The sequence below is a fragment of the Bos indicus genome, chromosome 12 (assembly GCF_029378745.1).
Source record: "Bos indicus isolate NIAB-ARS_2022 breed Sahiwal x Tharparkar chromosome 12, NIAB-ARS_B.indTharparkar_mat_pri_1.0, whole genome shotgun sequence".
NCBI lineage: Eukaryota > Metazoa > Chordata > Mammalia > Artiodactyla > Bovidae > Bos > Bos indicus.
The window spans coordinates 39,680,066-39,702,623 of record NC_091771.1 but is presented as its reverse complement, the minus strand read 5'-3'; the positions used below and the strand labels follow the sequence as shown (position 1 = coordinate 39,702,623).

Below are 22,558 nucleotides of genomic sequence, written 5' to 3'. Positions count from 1 at the left end.
ACTCTTATCACAAAACAGCTTCCACTCAAAGAGATTCTGGGCTAACATACCTACAGGCACAATGTGAGGCATGCCAAGACTGCAGTTCTCTTCCCAAAGAACAACACTTTTGCTGGGGTGAAAGTATTACATCTCTATAATTGCTAAACATTGATACCCAGAGATTAAAAGAGATTGTGTAGATATCTATTTCAAGAACTGGGGCTTCCCTTGTGGCTCAGCTGGTAAAGAATCCACCTGCAATGTGGGAGACTTGCGTTCGATCCCTGGGTTGGGAAGATCTCCTCGAGAAGGGAAAGGCTACCCATTCTAGTATTCTGGCCTGGAGAATTCCATGGACAGTCCATGGGGTCGCAAAAAGTCAGACACGACAGCGACTTTCACTTTCACAGCTACCTTTTATTGAGTACCTACCATGTGTCATGTTTTATATAACAAGAACACTTCTTATTTTATCTGTTTGAACCTTACAACATCCACTGCTGAAGGTACTGAATCCATCCAAGGCCAAGAACTCCTTCAAAGAAATGGTGTCATTGCCCAGGACCAGGCTCTACAGGGCAAGCACTCCCAGGCAGGAGGTCTGGTTCTGACTCCTCATCTAGTGCTCTTGGTTAAAAACGGAATAATTACTGTAGTCTTTCATGACACCTATAGCTCCTGTTTCTTAATGCAGAAATTATCCTAATTTTCCTTCATTTTAATTTATTCAAACATTTTCCTTTTATCTACCTTGATAAGCCAAACATTATTTCACTTGCATCAGTCATTACGATGATAAGTTAAAGATTGATTTGCTTGATCAATTTGCTTCCTACTATAATATCCATGTTGCAATTCTTAGTCCATATGCATCACCACCCCTACCTCCCATTAGACTGATAAACTGTGCACAATTTTGCCAATTAAGACTTAAACATCTTTGAGTCAAATTAATTAGGAAATATTTCCATAAGCCACAGTAGTTTAAACATTATATTACTCTAATTTACAGGGTCTTAGTGCAAATAAATTACACTAGATTTATATCTTATTCTCACTTATAAAGTGGTAAAGAAATATTATAGTATAGTATGTATCAGATGAAATTTAATATGTTGTATTTGAAATAGTTTAAAAAATATTTTCCTTTTTATTCTCAATGTAATTATACTACCAATCTCTATATGAGTAGGTGCTCAATAAATACCAGCTCTAATGACTTTACTGTGAGAACTGCTGCATTTAGATACAGCTGATGTTGCGGACTTGGACATTTCCTATGAAAGAAACTATAGTAATTAAAGCAATATTATATTTAGAAGAATATCACAGATATTAATTTTCCTTTTTCCTTCATCTATGAAACAAATGTTTTATAATAGCTTATGCATGTCTTCCCAAAATGCTTTATGAAGGCTGCAGAATCAATCAAATTGTTCCATTGTCTTTCTCTTGTGTTTTGACTTCTTTTTACTTGTCTGAGCTATCACTAAGAGGTAGTCATCTAGAGGTACACCAAAGATACTTTAATTACTCAAACTATGGAAATTTTAGCAGCCTGTCACTTTAAAAGCAATATTTGACAATTATGTATTGTGTGCAGCTGGTCACTGTCCTTAGTTCTGTGTTTATTACAAAAGGATTCACTTAATATGCTCCTGGAGAAGGAAATGGCAACCCACTCCAATGTTCTTGCCTAGATAATCCCATGGACAGAGGAGCCTGGGAGACTACAGTCCATCACACCACAAAGAGTAGGACACGACTGAGCACACATGCACAAGCACATAATGAATTAAGTGAATATTGAAACAGAAATGGAAGATATTGGCATGATTGCCTTTCCTTCAAGAGTTAAGTTCACATAGGAGAACAAACACTCTAATAAATAAAATCAGTGGCATGGTCTTCTCTATAAAAGTAGAAATGCATTTCAGATGTTAATTAGATATTAAAATTCAAATTTTCCTTGATATTGTGTAGCACTCTCTAGGCACGTTTCAAAATCTACTGAGGAAGGAACAATGGTAGGGAGATAGTTGTGCTTGAAGCTGAAGTGTGCTACAATAGACTCAATTAGGACCATTTAAGATTATAGTTTATGTGATGTTAACATTAGTTCATTAAAAATGTACTGAACTCTTAAATCCTTTCACACAGGTGATTGAACAACAATACGGTGGTATCAGCTCTTCTCAATTATGACTCTCAGCATGATTTGAACTAGTGACTCACAGGAAATAAGCCATGTTCTATTGTCAGTCTATAAAAACTACATTTATAGAGAAGCAGTATTTCTACATATAATATTTTGTCTCTAAATTCATTCATTTTCTTTGAAATGGATGCAATAGGTTGTCTATTAAAAAGCACAAATTTTGAGTATGACAAAATGATTATCCCATACAGTATATCTCCATTTTATATATTTATATATTCATAATTTTATTAAATCTGAGCAAAATTAGTCATATGTGATGTGATATTGAAAGTTTTGTTGTTGTTGTTGTTATCACAATAGACTGAAAATTAGGTGTAGTCAGAGGTAAAGCGTAAATTTACTACTCTCACATGATTCTGTCAGGCATAAAACTCCACCCCACACAGCTGTAAATAGTCTCCTATCTCATACATTGCATCAGCTGGAATAACATATACCAAGAGAACTAAGCAGTGATATGTGCCAAAAGGCACAATTGTATCTTACTAAAACACTAAAATTTATTAAAGTAACATATACATATTTCAGGTCACTTCTGATGGTAACATTGTGCAAATAGATGCCAAAGTAATATTCCAAACACCTTTCAATAGGGATATTCTATAAATAATGACTGGTAAAAAAAATCAGGGCCAGTGGGCAATAATGACTTCATTGCAAAAGCTACCTTAAAACTCTCAACTAAACACAATACTCGGTTATCCACAAGAAATGGAATGCTGTCTTGCATTATCTGTGTATTTATTCAGATCTATGGAACAACCATTTGTGTATTTCTACTTATTTAACTTTTGTATAGCTTTGACCACTAGCATTATATTCATATTTCTACAAATTTCAGTGGTTTACCATTAGCTTTTTTCTTCTCTTAAATTATACGAAATTGAAATTCTTTCTTGTATTTTGCAAGTTGGACATGTCATAGTAAATGACAAATAATAAATGTTTGTTCCCAGATGTGTTCCAAGTATTTTTTACTTTGCCTGGGCATTGTACTGTGTATTAAAGTTGCTTCAGGAAGGATGTTAATGGCGTGTCCTGTGGTCTTCTTTGTAGTCGCAGCGCCGGGTTACCTTTCACCTCCCCGACGGCTCCCAGGAAAGCTGCAGTGACAGTGGTCTAGGAGACCACGAGCCGGTGGGTAGTGGAACCCTGATCTCACACCCTCTTCCTCTGGTTCAGCCACAGGACGAATTCTATGACCAGGCCTCTCCGGACAAGAGGACCGAAGCAGATGGCAACTCTGATCCCAACTCTGGTGAGTCCCCTTAAAAACTTTGCTTGGAGATTTTCTGGTTTTCTTTTGTGCCCTTGAATTTTAACAGTAATCCTGGGGAGCAAGTAAATGGTCATTCAATTGTTTTTTGCTGCCTTTGTTGTTTTAATATTTCTTGAAATAGATCTAATGTGCTTGACATATCAGCTGTTAAATTGTATGGTGCATCTTTAGTTTATGAACCATGAAAAATAAAAGAAAGAAATGCTGCAGATATAACTGCAAGAAGCCATTTTTTTTTGCATGACATCTACATGTCAAAGATATTAAAATAGGAAGACTTTTTTAGAGTTTAGAATTGATACAACATAGTTAAGTGGACATGGTCAATGACGGAAAAGAAAAAAAATGTCCTGTGGAATTCTGTTTTCCAATAAGGACTTTATATAGTGATTGAAACAATATGAAGAAGTGATAGTGATGTAAGGGTTTTATTTTTTACCTATTTTAATTTTGTATGATTCTTTAGTCAGTACATCAAGTGAAATGAGTGGGATGGGATTGGCAAAATCTTTTATTCTGCACAGACTTACATACATCCCATGTTAGAAATCATTGCTCACTCCAGGTAAGCCCTGCGAGGGCACTTCTTCAGCCTTTGAAAATCACTGGGGGCCAATGCTATACCTTTTTTGGTCATGCTAGTTTTTCGTTTCTCTTTAAAAATCACTACCTAGTTCACTTTAATTGAAAAAATTAGAAGTCCAATTTAATAATTGTTATGTCTAGCTTAAAGTAACAACCATGATTTCTGTTTGATTTGAATTGAAAGTTTTTTCTAACTCCATCTTGACCTGCTTATAAATTGTCTATAGTGCAAATGGGGTTAGGGTAACTTTTCTATAATGTTCTAGCTACTCTTCTGATTTCTTTAGATGTTATAGTGACTCTGGCAATTCTATGGTTGAAGTAGAAATACCAAGAGGAGGTAAAAAGCATTAAAGGGCTTTCTTAACTAATCCTATTGTGTTAACCCAGCATTAGTGTTCTCTGCCTACTAGAAATTTAAACTGATTCTAGTGATGGGTATCTTTTGTACATATGCCCCCTTCTAAAGTGTGCCCCAGTCTCTCCAGGTTTTTCTGATAGGTAGTTCTCTTCTCATTGGCATATGCAGTTACAATTGCATCTTCTTTCTGCTCGTTTTTCTCAGCCAATCTTTTAGGAAAATCTAAATTCCAAACCAGCTCTGGTCCTCAGTCTTTCATGCCCTGTGTCTTGATTTCATAAGGAAAACATAAGCGCATTTTTGACTTCACATATCCAGAAGGTCAGGGATACTCAGAGAGGCAACCAATCCTCTCACAGCATTTGGGGGACCTGATTAAATATTCTCCTTAGATCTCTTGGTTCTGATTAGTCTAAGGACCATTAACCTAAGTGGTTCCATTGACTCAGCTTTTCCTGGACTTGTGTAAAGAGGTTGAGTATGTAGGACAGTTCTTTCTCAAATGATTTCCTACTCTGCAACTTCCCCTTCTCCAATTTTAAAGCATCTTTTATTGATATTAAACCAAAGGTCCTGAAACTGGTTGTTGACCACCTCTTCTGCATGTGGCAGTGGTTGACTCCTCTGGTCTTCGGGCCTCTTCCAAAACTGAGACAGGAAAAATCCATTTTAAGCATACTGACACAAATAGGACTTGTCTATGTAGTTCACCAGTTATTTTTACAGAAGTAAAGTTTTAAAAAATGTACACAGCAATATAGTGAACCTAAGCTGCCCTAGACCAGGACTTTATATATTGATATTTATTTTCTTAAACCTGAGAAATAGCACTGGCTGAGCTACCAAATGGGAGAAGATATGAGAGATTCTAAAGCTTGAGGTGGTAGGGGGAAATCTTTTCAAGTTTGCTCAAGAATTCTTCAGAATTTTTAACCAATCTGGTCACATGGAAAAAAAAAGACCGTAGGGAGGACACACCCTTGCATACTCCAACATTCAACTCAACACAGTTACTTCACTCAGGAGAATCATGGTCAGTGAAATGTGTTAAACCAGACCAGTGCTCCTTGATGGAGAACACATCTATATTTGCCACTGAGAAAGAAGGTGTCAGATAGGGGAAGAGGAGGCGCTCAGAGGGCCCCTGGTGGCCAACATTTCTTTCAGGATCTCCTGCCTGGCAGGTGGATTCTTTACTAGCTGAATTATCAGAGAAGCACTCTGACACTTGAAGGGACTTTAATTTTAATCTCATTTGTAAATGTCTGGAGAAGAATTCATTAGACCAGCCTAGAAACATTAAGAGATTCATAACTAAACAGTGATTCATATTGAGATAGCATTATGATATACTATATAAAATCTGAAGTCATGGTTTTGTAATTAACTTTGAAAAATTTGTGGCATGAGATACAGGATAATTGAAGCAGTAATCTTCACCAGTATTAATCTTGCTATGTAGATATGAATTGTTTCCTTTTTCTTCAGTGGCATTTTCTGTCTGCCTCTTGAAGAATCTTCTCTTCAAGAAGGGCTTCCCTCAAAACTCAGTTGGTAAAGAATCTGCCTGCAATGCAGGAGACCCCGGTTTGATCCCTGGGTTGGGGAGATCCCCTGGAGAAGTGAAAGGCTACCCATTCCAGTATTCTGGCCTGGAGAATTCCATGGACTGCTTAGTCCATGGGGTCACAAAGAGTCAGACATGACTGAGTGACTTTCACTTTCACAAGAGTAATAATTTTATAGTGATCATGCAATATCCATATAAATTTGTATTATCTATAGTTATTGAATATTGTATTGATATAGATTCCTAGTTTTTCAAATATAATGATTCTCAATAAAAGTAATTAAAATTTAGTATAATTTCATGGTAAATTTCTCATTATACATTTTTTTAAAGAAATTAATAGAAATGGTATCATGTGCAGGAGTTTTTGGAAACCTAAGGTTTAATATATCTTTGTTGTGGTTTAGTTGCTATTGTGTCTGACTCTTTGGTGACCCCATGGACTGTAGCCCTCCATGCTCCTCTGTCCATGGGATTTCCGAGGCAAGAATACTGAAATGGGTTGCCATTTCCTTCTCCAAGCAATCTTCCCAACCCAGGGATCAAACCCCTGTCTCCTATTTAGAAAGTAGATTCTTTACCAATGAGCCACCTGGAAAGCCCATTTAGTACACATTTAGGCTTTTATATAAACCTCTAGCAACCAAATAGATGATGTCTTGATGTTCTAGACACTTCTGAATCCTAGAGCATGCTTAGCCGACTGGCCCACAAGGGACACACACACATGCAGCATTTCTTGCACTAAGTTTTGTCAGCTTTTCTGCATAAAAAGGTTCATCTTACTTGCAAATAGCAGAATAAATTGTATTTCCTTAAAAAGTTAACTTATTAATGTGATCATGCACTTCATGTAAAATTCAATAAAACCATTAATTTATGAAAATAGTGATTTTCAATCGAAGATTTTAATTTTTAGCACATATAACTAGAGTTATGAAAGAATTTTAGTAAGTTAAAAAGAAACCAAAACAACTATGTGATCAGATCAGAAGCAGCTTGTTATCACTAATTCAGAATTAAATTCCATTGAGAAACATGAATAGAGTTATATTTTGTATCTGGTGTTTCTTTTAAATGCTAATTTAAAGGATTTTCTTCTATTTAATCACATACAAAATTTCAAATTGTGTTTATGTTTTTAAAGCGCTGTCTGTCATATGCTTCCACTTCTACCTAGATTGTGTATTAATAAATTATTGAATTTCTCACTAAGAATACTTTTGATTGTTGGTGATATTTATGGGTAAATTTATTGAGATCTACTTATGAATCAGGAATAATAGTAACTGTTTTAATGTATTGTTTATGATTCTACACCAATATTGCAAGTTAGATAGTATTATGAAAGTGTTAGTCATTCAGCCGTGTCTGACACTTTGTGCCAGGTTCCTCTGTCCATGAATTTCCCGGGCAAGAATACTAGAGTGGGTAGCCATTTCTTTATCCAAAGGATTTTCCCAACCCAGGGATGGAATCCAGGTCTCCTTCATTGCAGGCAGATTCTTTACCATCTGAACCACAACTGAATTTCAGAAAATTTTTCTAAGACTACTTTGCAATTAGATTGGGAAACAATGGAAACAGTGACAGACTTTATTTTCTTGGACTCAAAAAAAACTGCAGATGGTGACTGCAGCCATGAAATTAAAAGACGCTTGTTCCTTGCAAGAAAAGCTATAACAAACCTACAGAACATATTAAAAAGTGGAGACATTGTTTTGCCGACAAAGGTTGGTATAGTCAAAGCTGTGGTTTTTCCAGTTATCATGTATGCGTGTGAGAGTTGGACCAAAAAGAAGGCTGAGTGCTGAAGAATTGATGCTTTGAACTGTCGTGTTGGAGAAGACTCTTTAGAGTCCTTTGGACAGCAAGGACATCAAACCAGTTAATCCTAAAAGAGATCAATCCTGAATATTCATTGAAAGGACTGATGCTGAAGCTGAAGTTCCAATACTTTGGCCACCTAGTGTGAAGAGCTGACTAATTGGAAAAGACCCTGATGTTAGGAAACACATAAGACAGGAGGAGAAGGGGGCAACAGAGGACAAGATGGTTTGATGGCATCACCAACTCAATGAACATGAGTTTGAGCAAGCTCCAGGAGATGGTGAAGAACAGGGAAGTCTGGCATACTGCAGTCCATGGGGTGGCAAAGAGTCGGACTGAGTGACTGAACAACAAACTTTGCAAGTTTACCTGACTTCACAAGGTTATGCTTTTATTAATCAGAGAAACCACCTGCAATATGCACATGTTAAGACAGTGTGTAAAAGAACAGAGTCATTACTGACATTGAGTTTTAAATTTGGGAGCATGGATCTCATTTTTTAAGAAATTTGAGAAATTGAATAATATGAATTCTAAGATGTACAACTTGTGAAAGAACTACTGTGTCAAGGATTATTTGGCATTTCTAATGAAAATTTAAATCTTAATAGGACCCAACAGATCATACAGTATAAATGATTCTATACAGAGGAATAAAAAGGGAAGTGATTGGCTTAAGTTACATAGCTTGTGAGTCAAGACTAGAACTCATATATACAGACTGTTATTTAGTGCTCTTTTCATTGAAACATTTTTTCTTTATCATTGTCCTTAAACTTTTTCCTTAAAGAGAATCTGAGTGATTAGTTATTAGCAACTGTTTTTCCCATTAATCATTAAAGACTTTTTGCTCACCTTCCTATTCTCCTTGCATAATAGTTCCTGATATATAATAGGACAGCAATGTATAAAAATAATCAATTGTTCACAAACACATGAAAATACAGTCAGACAAATTAAGTGTTCTATCAAGATAAAAACAAATAAACAGAAAAAACTAGAAGTGCTACATCATGTTAACTGTGTGTGTTGTCTTCAGTTTGGAGTATTGACTTCTTTTTAATGGTCTATATTTTCCACAATTTTAATAATATAGTCATAATTATATTTTTCAGAGAAGGCAATGGCACCCCACTCCAGTACTCTTGCTTGGAAAATCCCATGGACGGAGGAGCCTGGTAGGTTGCAGTCCATGGGGTCGCTAAGAGTCAGACACGACTGAGCGACTTCACTTTCACCTTTCACTTTCATGCATTGGAGAAGGAAATGGCAACCCACTCTGGCGTTCTTGCCTGGAGAATCCAGGGATGGCTGAGCCTGGCAGGCTGCCGTCTATGGGGTCACACAGAGTCGGACACAACTGAAGCAACTTAGCAGCAGTAGCAGCAATTATATTTTTATTTGTAATTTTCATGGAAAGCATGCAATACAGAACTGAGATACTCATTCTTAGAGTATCTGTTTTTCATCAGGTAAAAACATTATTAAAAAAATTTTTTTCCTGTCATTCTTAAAGTTATGGGAGATACATGCTAAGAAAAAATGAGAATTTAAAATGATTGGTCATGAGATACAGGCCATCATTTTGGGGAGGAAAAAATAAGCTTAATAAAATTTTAAAATACTCCAGAAAAGTCCAGAAAAAACAATGACGCCATCAAATTTCAGTCTTAAGAAATTGTGCTAATCCTAATAGGCAAGAAAAAAATCATTAACCATAAGATCCTTTGGGAATTAAACATGAATTTGATCTTCTGGGAACAGTATTTTATAAAAATAATTTTGTGAACTGTATTTATTATTTTTAAACATATACTGGGTTGAACTAATTTTATTGATCCAAAGAAAATTGTTCAGAGGTTTTGTTTTGTCACTTGTTGTGTTCACTTCTCTATGGTATTTTTGTAATCAATTCATGATGATCCAATAATACTGGTCCCTGAGTTAATGAATCTAGCGTTCCTCAGAAAATGGTATAGAGAAAAGATAATCAATCATACTGTACTTTAAATTTAAGAGGAAAAAAGGCAACAAAAGAACAAAATTTGATTTTCTTTATGCTATAAAGGCTTATTTATGCTTCTTTATAGCTTTATTAAATTTATTTGTCTAAATAAATTTAGAAATTTATTTGTCACTGCTGCTGCTGCTGCTAAGTTGCTTCAGTCGTGTCCGACTCTGTGAGACCCCATAGACGGTGGCCCACCAGGCTCCCCCGTCCCTGGGATTCTCCAGGCAAGAACACTGGAGTGGGTTGCCATTTCCTTCTCCAATGCATGAAAGTGAAAAGTGAAAGTGAAGTCGCTCAGTCGTGTCCAACTCTTAGCGACCCCATGGACTACAGCCCACCAGGCCCTCTGTCCATGGGATTTTCCAAAGTGGGGTGCCATTGCCTTCTCCGGATATATATATATATATATATATATCTACCGTATATATTCTATTGCTAATTGCCTCCAACTTTGTGCCTTAAAACAACACACATTCATAATTTAACAGTTTCTTTTAAGTCAGGAGTCTGAACATGACTTGGATAAGTCCTCTGCTCAGGATCTCAAATGCCTGTAATCAATGTGTCAATCAGGTTGTATGCTCATCTGCAGGCAAAACTGTAGAAGAATTTACTTCCTAGATTTTTCAGATGGTTGTTTTTGTTGGTTAGTTGCTAAATCCTCTCTAGCTCTTTTTGCTACTCAATGGACTGTAGCCTGCCAGGTTCCTCTTTCCATAGAAATTCTCTGGCAAGAATACTTGAGTGGGCTGCTATTTCCTACTCCAAGGGGTCTTCCCAACCCAGGTATCAAGCCCACATCTCCTGCATTAGCAGGTGGATTCTTTACCCCTGAGCCACCTGGGAAGCCTTTTCAGATTGTTAGCAGAATTTATTTCCTTGCAGGTTTAGGACTGAGAACCCCAGCATCTTGCTGGCTGTCTGCTGGCGACTGCTCTCAGCTTTAGCGGCAACCCTCAAATGTTAGCCACACGTGCCTCTCAACATGAATTCTTACTTCTTCAAGGGCAATTAGAGAGACAGTCTCTGGAGTGAGTTTGTAGCAACACACATTCTTATATAGCTTAACATATTTACGGGAGTGACATTCCATCACTGTTGCCTTACACTATTGGTCATAGGCAAGTCTCAGGTCCTGTTCACACTCAAGGAAGGGTATACACATAGTCATGAACACGAGGAGTTGGGATCCTGAGCAGTCACTCTAGGGTATTTCTACCACAATTTATATAAGACTTAGTAATTCTGTTATAATTTACAAATTAAGAGCTGTCATTTAAGATCCTTTGTTCACACAGGTTTTCCATGATTCATTCATTTATTTGTTCTGTAGATACTCATACAGAGGCTACTATGTGCCAGGTACTGGATTCTGGGGACAGGCATTAACCAAGTTTTTCTAAACTTAAACAAATTGAGATACTAGACTGTGAGAACAAAAGTTCTAATCTAAGTTCCTTGGTCAGAGAGGTCATGAGGAGTTTTGTGGAAATTTGTGAAGTTCCTGAAATTGTTTTGCAATTTATTTTCTCTCAGAGGCAGGCTATAAACATTTCATAGACCACAAAAAGAAGATAAAAGATATTGATTTTTGTAAGAAAGAAGATACTGGATACCAATAACATTAGTGAACTAGAAGAAATGCCAATTATAAGTGTAAAAACAGATTTTTTTTTTAAAGCATTTATTTATTTGGCTGTGTTGAGTCTTAGTTGTGACACATGGGATCTTTGTTGCATCTTGCTGGATCATTCCTTGCAGCCTATGGGCTTCTGTCTAATTGTGACTCATGGGTTTAGTTGTGGAGTCTTAGTTCCCCTACCAGGGATTGAACCTGTGTCCCCTGAATTGAAAAGTGGACTCTTAACCCCTGGACCACCAGGGAAGTCCCTAAAGTGGGGTTTAGAATAGAATGTCTTGAATAAGAAATCAATAAAAAGTTCTACAAAGTGATACTTTAAACAAGTGACACTGGATGAACAGAAATTGAGTAAATAAAATATATGTGTGCGCCCCTGTGTATGTGTGTGTATGTGAGCACCCACTGAGCAGGGCAGGTTTCTTGGTGCTATGAATTGTCAAGGGCAGTTGGGTAGACAGTGAATAGTTCAGTATTTTTGTAGCACAAACTAGTTATGCTTAGCTCCACCACATAGTCTCAGGTTCCTAACTTTCAAAATGGGGTTATTAGTGTCTTTGAGATTATTGATATAAAAGCTACAGTTATTTGATATCAATAATCACTTAGCATAGTGTTTGAAACATAGATACTCAACAAATGGTTGATATTCAACTGTTCCAGTCTGTGATAAGAAATGAGCCTAAATTGAGATATAGGTTGGGATCAGATTTTGAATGATGGGGAGGATATGATACGTTCCAATTGAATATAGCCAATAAGAGAATAGAAAGATTTGGTAGTCCAAGATTTTAGTTTGCTAGACTTATTAGAAAACTACACAAATAAATTAGAGAATATGAGATAAAAATTCAGAAAACCGTTTTTAAATTTAATTTTGGCTTCCCTGGGTCTTTGTTGCTACACAGGGACTTTCACTAGTTGCGGCAAGCAGGTGATACTATTTAGTGGTGGTGTAGGGGCTTACTGTAGTGGCTTCTCTTAGGTGGAGCTTGGGTTTTAGGCTTGTCGGCCTGTGTAGTTGTAGTGCAGGAGCTTAGTTTCCACGTGGCACATGGGGTCTTCCAGGACCAGAGATCTAACCCATGTCCCCTGCACCAGCAGGTGGACCCCTAACCACTAGACAACCAAGGAAGTCCCAGGAAACAATTCTTAAAAAAACAAATAAATAAACATTTGCAAGGCATACGACGTTTTTTAGGAACTAGGAGAATGACTATGAGTTGGAAATTGGAAAATGACAATGTAGAAGGTGAATGAAATTTGGGGAGTAACTATGGGAATTATGAGGATGGACAAGGAATCCAAGAAGGAAATTATGACACATCTTAACACTTAGGGCAGGCAAAGATGAGAGTAGAGTGGAATGAGAGCAAAGAGTATTTAAAAAGAGAGAGAGAGAAAATAGGGTAAAGTCAAAAAGATATTTGAAAGCTTTCAGGAGGTTTGAGTCCTATACACAGTTAGTGTTGGCTTCTTTGGGGAGGCAATGTGGAGTTGTTATTAAGAGCACAGACTGTGGATTCAGAGTATCTAACTCATTGATCCTGGGTCCACAGGACTGTTGGCGTATGATACAGGTTTGATTTACAGGTATCTTTAATATTGTATTATTATTATTATTAGCAATAGAGAGTGCAAATGTTAACATGTAGATAAATCAAAACATGTATCTTAAATATTTAGCAAAAGTTGTCAATTAAGTTTTCAAAATTACCATGTTGAGTTTTAAAATGCAAAATCATTGTTATACCCTAGAGGATAAATATTCTAAAAAAGTGTTTCAAATTCTGAATCCTTTATATCTTAAATTCCTTTCATGTGACTTTTTTCATACTTAACATATTTGATGGGCAGTTCCAAAACATCACTGTTTGCTAAAGACTGATAAACTTATACAATAAAGTATATGTTTATGCTCCAGTATATTCATTATTTCACTTTAAATAAATTATGTTCACTTTGTGACTTTAAAGTATTTATTATAATATTAACTATTCACTTTGTTTTATTACTATTTCATTTTTAAGAGGATTGCAATGAGATGATTTTATGTATTATTACTTGAAGTAGTCAGAAGATGGCTGTAAAACCAGCGGGAACACAAGATTTCTCTGCTGGCAAGTTTTAGATCTCATCAATTTCAAGTGTGACTTTAATCCCAAAAAGAATTAGCTTTGAATACTCATTTATTATAAATATTTAAAAGTTGTTAGTAATATTCTTTTGCATTTGAGCTTGTAGGAGTCACTGAAATAGTATGTTCTGTGCTGTAGCAGAAAAATCTGTAGGAACAATACGCCTCCTAGTGTAAATGAAGGGTAATGTCAGCTTTCATTCCTGTACTGAGAGGAATTGTATTTCTATAGCTGCCTGCTGCCTTGTGATTCTGCTAAGGGTGGGTAAAGAGGAATGGCATTAGTTAACTCTGAATTGTGGTCTGCCTTAGAGGGGAAAAAATATATATATATATAAATTTTTCCTATATCAGTGTTTATAGTAATTTGAGTATTGTAAGTGATAGATAACAAGATAAACAAATCAGTAGTTATATCTAAAAATAAGGAGTTACTGGTTTCAGTAACTGTTAGAAATATTTTAAAGCCATCTCATAAGAAAAACATGAAAATAAATCACCAGTTTTAAAATATATATATATACTCAAAATCAAACTAGTGTCTTTTATTTTATCCTGATATGGAAAAACAAATTAGAGGAAAAAAAACTGTCTAGGGTTTTAAAATGACATGAAAATTTTGAAGAAACCACAGATACTTGTCTCAAATGTCCCAAATTAACCTTACCACTATTTTGACACGTTTCTGTCAGTGGATTGAGAATTATTCTGCTTAGTGTGACTGAAAAATACATGGATGCCCAGATTTTGATAACTCTTAAGTTTCCAGATAAAATACAGGATGGTCAGTTAAATTTGAATTTCATATGAACAATAAATTTTTTCAGTCTAAGTATATCCCAAATATTATAATATTGCAGTTTCTTGCAATATTTGGGACATACGTACACTGATTTAAGCATCCATTCTGCATTTTATTTTTTCTGAATCTGGCAACTCTACTCAAAATATAATGATTTAATAAAATAGTATTAAATGAATTAAATCATTTAATTTAAGTATTATGAGGAAGTTTACTGATGGCATGTATCTGCTGCTGCTGCTGCTGCTGCTAAGTCGCTTCAGTTGTGTCCGGCTCTGTGCGACCCCATAGACGGCAGCCCACCAGGCTCCCCCGTCCCTGGGATTCTCCAGGCAAGAACACTGGAGTGGGTTGCCATTTCCTGCTCCAATGCATGAAAGGGAAAAGTGAAAGTGAAGTCGCTTAGTCATGTCCGACTCTTAGCAACCCCATGGACTGCAGCCTACCAGGCTCCTCCATCCATGGCATGCATCTAATTACAGTTAAAATTGGGTGCAATGATTAGTCAACATAGAGTTGGACTTCCCTGGTGGCTCAGTGGTTAGAATCCACCTGAAATGCAGGAGGTGTAGTAGGCACATATTCAATCCCTAGGTGAGGAGGATCCCTTGGAGGAAGGCATGGCTACCCACTCCAGTATTCTTGCCTGGAGAATTCTATTGACAGAGGAGCCTGGTGGGCTACAGTCCATGGGGTCTCAAAGAGTAGGAAGTGACTAAGTGACCAAGCACAGCACAACACATGTTAGAGTTAGTTCTGTGATACTTCCCCAGGTAGAGATGTTATTTCTTTACTTTAAAAAAAGCATCAGTTCATAGTACCCAGAAAATAATCATCAGGTCCAGAAAATAATCATAATGTTAGAGGCTCAGTCTGTGCTTATATTCAACAATATAAATACATCACTCTACCATTGAATGATGACCTTTATGTTGGTCTTTCCCTGATTGTTGCAAACAGAGAAATTCTGGTTAAAGATTTTGATGCATGATTTTTTGTTGTTGTTGTTCAAAGTCTGTTTTATACAACATATTTTATAATTCTTTGTTTTCATTGACTTTTACATACTTTATTTGCCTTCAGGATCTAATCTATAATTTGGGGGATCTGATTGCTTTGAAGGAAAACTATGTCAACATGGGTAGGAGATAGAGAGAGGGAGACAGGAGTGAAGCAGGAGAGACAGAGTTTCAATTTGTTTCTGAAATTTTAAGGCTTTTCTGCATATCTTAGTAAAGACATCCACCTAGAATACATAAATACATTTTTTTAAGATTTCTCAGGTAAGATGCTGAAATAAAATGTTTGGAGTACCATTAGACTGAGTACATATAAATGCCTCTTCTGTTTGTCAAGCTTCATGACCTTGGGCGGGTTACTCTGGTCCAGTGGCCTCATCTGCGGCAGAGGATGAGCATAAGACTTGTAACTCATAGACTTGTACAGAATTTCAGGCCAATGCAAGTGACTCAGAACAGTTCTAGGTTCACTGTAAGTCGGTTAGTTATGTTATGTTATGTTAGTATTATTGTAAGCTATGGTAGTATTATTGTAAGAATTAAGTCAAACTAAAGTTACTTAAGCAAACTCTTTAGCTTTAATTCTGTCCGTATAATTGATATACAAGGAAAGAAATCTGAGATTTATCCTTCCTAAATTCCAGTTCCTTCCTGGCTAGTTGAGGAAAGATGGATGTTTCTTTTTTAGTGTATCAAGATAATATTTTAGCTCTGCATTTCATTCATTGCACAGGCAGTCAAATTTTGTTTTTAAAATTTTAGCACCAGTTATTTAAAGTATTACATAGATTTAGTCTAAAAGAGCTTTTGAATGGAGAGAATTTGGCACTTCTATAGGATCACACCAAGCATCCACAAATAGGTTTAGCTGGTTACATATAGTTATATATGAAGGATATTAATAAAAATCTTATTATGCTCCAGATTCCTGGAACTAAATCTTATTATGAATTTTCAGCTGTTACAGGCCTATTCCTACTAATTGGCCAGAAAACTCTTTATTTCTTTGTAATTAGTAATAACCTCACTCTCAGATCTACAAACAGGCAATATACTGTACTTGGGCAAATTTGCCAGTTAATCTCTGCAAATTAAAAGCACAGTTAAAAATAACGTAATAACAATCTTGATTTAAATGCTCATTAGAAGGAAAGAATTAAACCATAAACTTCCTAACTGCAGGCGCTGGTTAAATTGATTATTTTCCCCCCATGTTTTTGTGTTTTGACATTAACAGGTATTTTATCATTTCTGAGTGTTCAAACAAAAAAACCTTTTACATTAGGAATAAAATAAGAAAACCTGAACTAGCTTTTAAAATATTCCAGGAATGTAAAAAAAAAAAAAAAACTTCTTTAGTCAAGGAAGGGATTACATTATATTTTGTTTTTAAAGATGCAGTCATAGTCTGAACACAAAATGACAATTGTGAGACTGTGTAGGGACCAAAAATACATATCGAGTTCCAACAGAACAACCAGCCCAGGCTCAGGAAAGGTAGCATCCTACCACAGGAAAAGTGGTAACTCATTGGAATGTTTGCTCAAGGCCTCTTTTTGTTAGGGAAATATATTTTTCAAATGAAATCAAAGAGGAATCTTCATTCAGAAGAGGATGTTGAGTTCTGGTTTAAGCTCCTTAAGAAATAGCTATAGAATATCTCACAGTCACTCTTCAGTAATCTCTCCTAAGTCAGAACTATTGTACAGTAAGAGATTATGATTTAAAATAAGAAGTTCAGGTATTTTGAGCCAGAAATACCAATACTCCACGTGCAGTAAAATCCTCACCTAAGCGACAAGCAGCATAAGAAAGTGAGAAGGGAAATTAGCCTATAGTCTCCCAATTTTATGTGATGCTAGCACAGTCAGAGAGCTTTAGTTCTTTAGTTCTACTATTGTCCTGAAAGGTATAGATGATTTGAAGGTCTATTTCATGATGTGCAGGGCCATGGGAACGCCTGCTATAAATAAGGCAAATCGAGGTTGACACTGGCCCGTACTTTCTACTTGTCAACTCTTGTGTCTCCTCTCTCAGTACCTCTTTGTCTCTCTTTCACATGTCTGCTGATTCTTTATGATAATAATATAATTACCTTAAAGAGAGGATGTTAGAAATATTAAAAATGATGTAAGCAAAATGTCCTGAATAAAGTCTGATAAATAATAGCTGAAAAATGTCAGTGTTACTGTAAGTAAGGAATGCTATCTCTTCTTGTTGTATCAGTGTTCTCACATCTCATCCTTCCAGTGTGATGCTTCTAATCAAATTTGAGTTGGTAGACTGCAGAGACAATTTGATTAAGTAAATGAGGAAAAACCTGTGGGATATTTACATGAATGATGTGCTAGTGCATTTTAAAGAACATAGGGGCATATATTTTGACTGTTCTGACATTTTTATTTACTTTCTAGTTCTCAAAAAGAGTTAAATTTAATGATTTTTTTTTCAAATTTTAAATCAGAGGAAAAACAATATGCATGATTATAATAGTTTAGGTGGTATTGAATGAAGGGCTTTGAGCCACCAGGGAAGCCTTAAAATTCTTAAATGATCAGCTATTCAAAATAATGTGCCGAAGGTATATAGAAAGTATATATTTTCACAGTCTTTAAAACTAAAAGCCCACTGCTATCTTCTATTATGTTTATCTTTACATGATAAAAATTCATAAATTACTCATTCATGGTACACTAATAAACATTTGAATTTTAGTAATAGTAATCTGTGGAAAAAGTTGCTGTCAAGATACAATGACAAAATAAAACATTCATTTTTATAATGTATAATATTTTCAAGTTAACAAAATATATATTTTTAGTAATTTACTTTATATACTGTACTCAAAATGCTATTGATATAGAAATCAGGTTTTCAATTTCATTTGGACTGTTTTTCTATTTTCCTTATATCTCTGAATTGCTTGTTTATTTGGCCTCAAATGAACTGCAGGCAGACAGTACTGATTCATGGTTAGAGAGCCTATGTGGCATTGACTTTCTCATTTTCACTGAATTGCATGAGCACCTGGAATAAAGTGTTTCTTTTCTCCATGGCTAAGCATCCCCTTCCTCTCTGACATTAGCTACAATGTGCTCACCCTCCACAGTTCATCACAGATTCACAGTTTGTGCTGATGCAAACTCAGAGATCTTACATAGGAGGCACCAAGTTGGGGTCTCGATGGAACAAAAGGCAGACAGTAAGGGAGACCTTGAGGGGTCCCTTAGTCAATTCCTTTGCTAAAATTCAAGGTTATATTCTACAGAGATCAGCTCCTTCATCTTTTCCTTATTGACAGTTACATGTTCCTCATCTCGCAATTTTCAGGATACTGATTTTGATCCAAAATATTTTAAATCTATTTCCCAACTATCTTAGGAATGGCTACTTCCTATTTTGTCCTATTGATGATGGGGGAAGTCAGATGGAGCAGCGTGCCTAAAGAGTCCCTCAGTTTGATTCTGGGTGTGAGGGCAGAGCTGTTTTCTATTAGCCTTTAGGTGAGGTTCAAACTTTGTCTATTCCCATTGCCTCTTTCCTAGCAAATTACTTTGGGGAACTGGAGGTCTGAGGGAACGATGTGACTTGTCTTATTATTTGAAAAAGCTGGAACAAAACATTAAGTATAATGCTGTCTCTCTGTACCAATAAAACAAAATGAAGATACTATTTTAATACTTAATTTTGTTGTTTTATTTTAAAATATGTGTGATCATAAATATGGGGGATTTTATACTTATTAAAAGCCTACAGTCTCCTTAAAGTTTTGGATGCTGGAATGTTTCCCTAGGCAGTAAGAGCAGCTTATGGAAATTATACAATGCATTAAAAGTTTAATCTTAAACCTAATGATACTCTATAAACTCTTTATAATCAGTATCATAGACATCTAAATTACAGTTATACTGAAATATTTTTATCAGCTTTTATATGTAGCTCTATCTCTACCTAGAGGGGACAAATATGCCAAAAAACACCAGTTATGAAACACCTTCTTACCCAGATGGTCACAGAGAAGCAAATTTCTTCTTTGCACACTCCTTTTATTGTGTCATTCTCTCATTCAAATGTCTTCATTTATTTTTTAAATTATTTCATTTATTCTAAAGTTTTCATTTTTTAATTTATTTATTCAGACATCTGGAAAATTTTCTGAATGCTCACTACATTGCAGGATGTTTGAAGAAACTTCTTAAAATGTGCAATATTTTATTTGCTTTAGTTTGCTAAGTAATGCTCAATTTATTCATGTTTTCTATGCAAAAGATAATTATGTATAAAATATGTAATCACATAATAATAATTAAATAAATTATTAAATACTCCCACAAGTGACCAATTCCTTTACTGAAAAATTTCCTCAGTCATTTTGATTACTTAGGTGTATGCTATTCTGTGGAGAAGGGAATGGCAACCCACTCCAGGATTCTTGCCTGGAGCATCCCATGGATAGGGGAACCTGGTGGGTTATAGTCCATGGGGTTGCAAAGAGCTGGACATGACTGAGCGACCTACACATACATGTGCATGAGCATGCACACACACACACACAAACAAGTTTGAAAATGTTGCTGTTTTACAGTAGCCAACTATTTGCATTGTATTCCTTCAGAACATGTTTAGATTTTGCAACTATTTGCCCATAAATCAATTGAATCATGTAAATTTTGAGACTGATTTACTAGTTCTGTGAGGTCACTGAACTTTAGGTATAAAAAAGTTGACCCAGCGTCTTTATGTAAGTAAAGTAATTAATTAGGACAGCACAAAAATTAGGAATCGCTTTGGTAAAATGCAGTATTTTATGCCTAAGGAGGCTTTATTTTACCTCTACTGTGAGTAGTTTATTTCTTAAGGGCTTCATAATTTTTTATTCCAAGAACTATAATTACTACCACATGCTTTATGAAAGAAAAGTAGGAAACACTATATAATTTGCTACACAGTCTGAACTTTAAAAATATTTACCATTTCAGTTCAATTCAGTTCAGTCGCTCAGTCCTGTCTGACTCTTTGCAACCCCATGAATTGCAGCACGCCAGGCCTCTCTGTCCATCACCAACTCCCGGAGTTCACTCAGACTCATGTCCACTGAGTCAGTGACGCCATCCAGCCATCTCATCCTCTGTCGTCCCCTTCTCCTCCTGCCCCCAATCCCTCCCAGCATCAGAGTCTTTTCCAATGAGTCAACTCTTCGCATGAGGTGGCCAAAGTACTGGAGTTTCAGCTTTAGCATCATTCCTTCCAAACAAATCCCAAAGCTGATCTCCTTCAGGATGGACTGGTTGGATCTCCCTGCAGTCCAAGGGACTCTCAAGAGTCTTCTCCAACACCACAGTTCAAAAGCATCAATTCTTTGGCACTCAGCCTTCTTCACAGTCCAACTCTCACATCCATACATGACCACAGGAAAAACCATAGCCTTGACTAGACGGACCTTTGTTGGCAAAGTAATGTATCTGCTTTTGAATATGCTATCTAGGTTGGTCATAACTTTCCGTCCAGGGAGTAAGCATCTTTTAATTTACCATTTACTCAGTGCTTAAAATGTGCTAGTGTGCATGCTCAATTGCTCAGTCATCTCCAGCCGTTTTGGACACCACAATATGTAGCCCTCCAGGTTTCTCTGTCCACAGGGTTTTCCAGGCAAGATACTGGAGTGGATTGCCATTTCCTTCTCCAGGAGATCTGAACCCACTTCTCCTGCATTGTACGTGGGTTACTTGCTGCTGAGTCATCTGGAAGCCTAGAATGAGTTAGGCACTGATACAAATTATTTTCATGGCTGAAATCAATCTATCTTGAATATATCCCCAAACAAACAAACAAACAGGCTTACATACATGAATTGTTGTATGAAAGTCACAATACTAATGAGTAGAGGATGGGGTCTTGAATTTAACTTTAACTATTAACTAATATTTGATTTTAATCTAAATATTTTAAAATTAATCTAATAGTGTTTCAGTGGGGATATTTAGTGTTTTAAGAGATCCATTGAAAATCACTCAATTTTGAACTCTTTTGACTGTGAGTAGGATCTGCAATCTCAGACTGATCATTAATTAGAAGAGTTTGTCTTTCATATCATACAACACAAAAGAATCATTGCAATTTTAATATAGCAAATAATTTTAATATAAATGTACAGAAATGTTAATAAAATGGCTTTCATTACTTTTTAACTTCTGTTTAGGCAACCTTTAGATAATTTTGGTATAAATTATCAAGCTTCAAATAAAAGAGACATGCTGTTATTTGGGCTAGGATGAACTACTTAATAAAAAAAAAAAAGTCATCCCATTAGGTTGGAAATAAAAATACAGGATCCAGTTAAATTTTGAATTTCAGATAAATGATGAATACATTTTACATGTACCGTGAATGATCTGGGACATGTTCATACTAAAGGAATATTTATGTCTATCTGAAATTCAAATTTAACTAGATATCCTGTATTTTATCTGGCAAACTTATATCTACTAGAAAATATTGATTATGCCTTTCTGTGATTAATGATACCACATACAGATTTGGACCATCACTACAATAAGAGCATTAAAAGGACTTACTAATTCAACCAGTCTTCCTAAGAAGCAAGTGGACTTCACTCCAGAATTGCAGTACTATTCCCTTCAGCATATTTTGCCAAGCACTTGTTGCCCTATAGCATATTTAGGAGTTTCCCCATTTAGAATGGAAGCTTTATGAGAAGTTTTGTTCAGTTGTATTTCCAGTGCCTAGAACAATGCCTACCACACAAGAAATACTCAACAAATACGTGTAGAAGAAATGGATGAATGAGTATGAAAAATGCTCATTGCAGTTATACTCACATTAGGTATTCAGCATATATTCAGGAGGGAAATGTATACATTTTCCTTACCACTGATAGACAAAAATAGTAACAAAAAATGTTGACTCTATTCTAGAGGCAGTGAATCGGCTATTTATTTTCACTGCCTGTCCTCCTAATTCTGATTTCGTGTGGGAAAAAATGTGTACAGGTGAGTTTTGTTCCTCTGCAAGCTCTATCCTTCATCTAGCCTTCGTAGATGAAAGGGCTGCATACAACTTGAAGAGCTGCATGAACGCTGAAGGCAGCCCTTTGATTTCCTC

General features: G+C 35.9%; 1 protein-coding gene across 8 annotated transcripts in view; it reads left to right on the top strand.

Moving 5' to 3' along the window:
- The window catches only part of PCDH9 (protocadherin 9), a 1,147,437-nt gene that overhangs the window by 737,167 nt on the left and 387,712 nt on the right, over window positions 1–22,558 (top strand). For 4 of the 8 annotated variants that reach the window (XM_070800332.1, XM_070800331.1, XM_070800330.1 and 1 more), the window contains one exon: window positions 3,386–3,461. In XM_070800332.1, the coding sequence (XP_070656433.1) occupies window positions 3,386–3,461 (76 nt within the window). Of the gene's footprint in view, window positions 1–3,259; window positions 3,462–22,558 lie in introns of all 8 variants that reach the window. The other 4 variants (XM_019971547.2, XM_070800329.1, XM_070800328.1 and 1 more) reach the window with 1 other exon arrangement.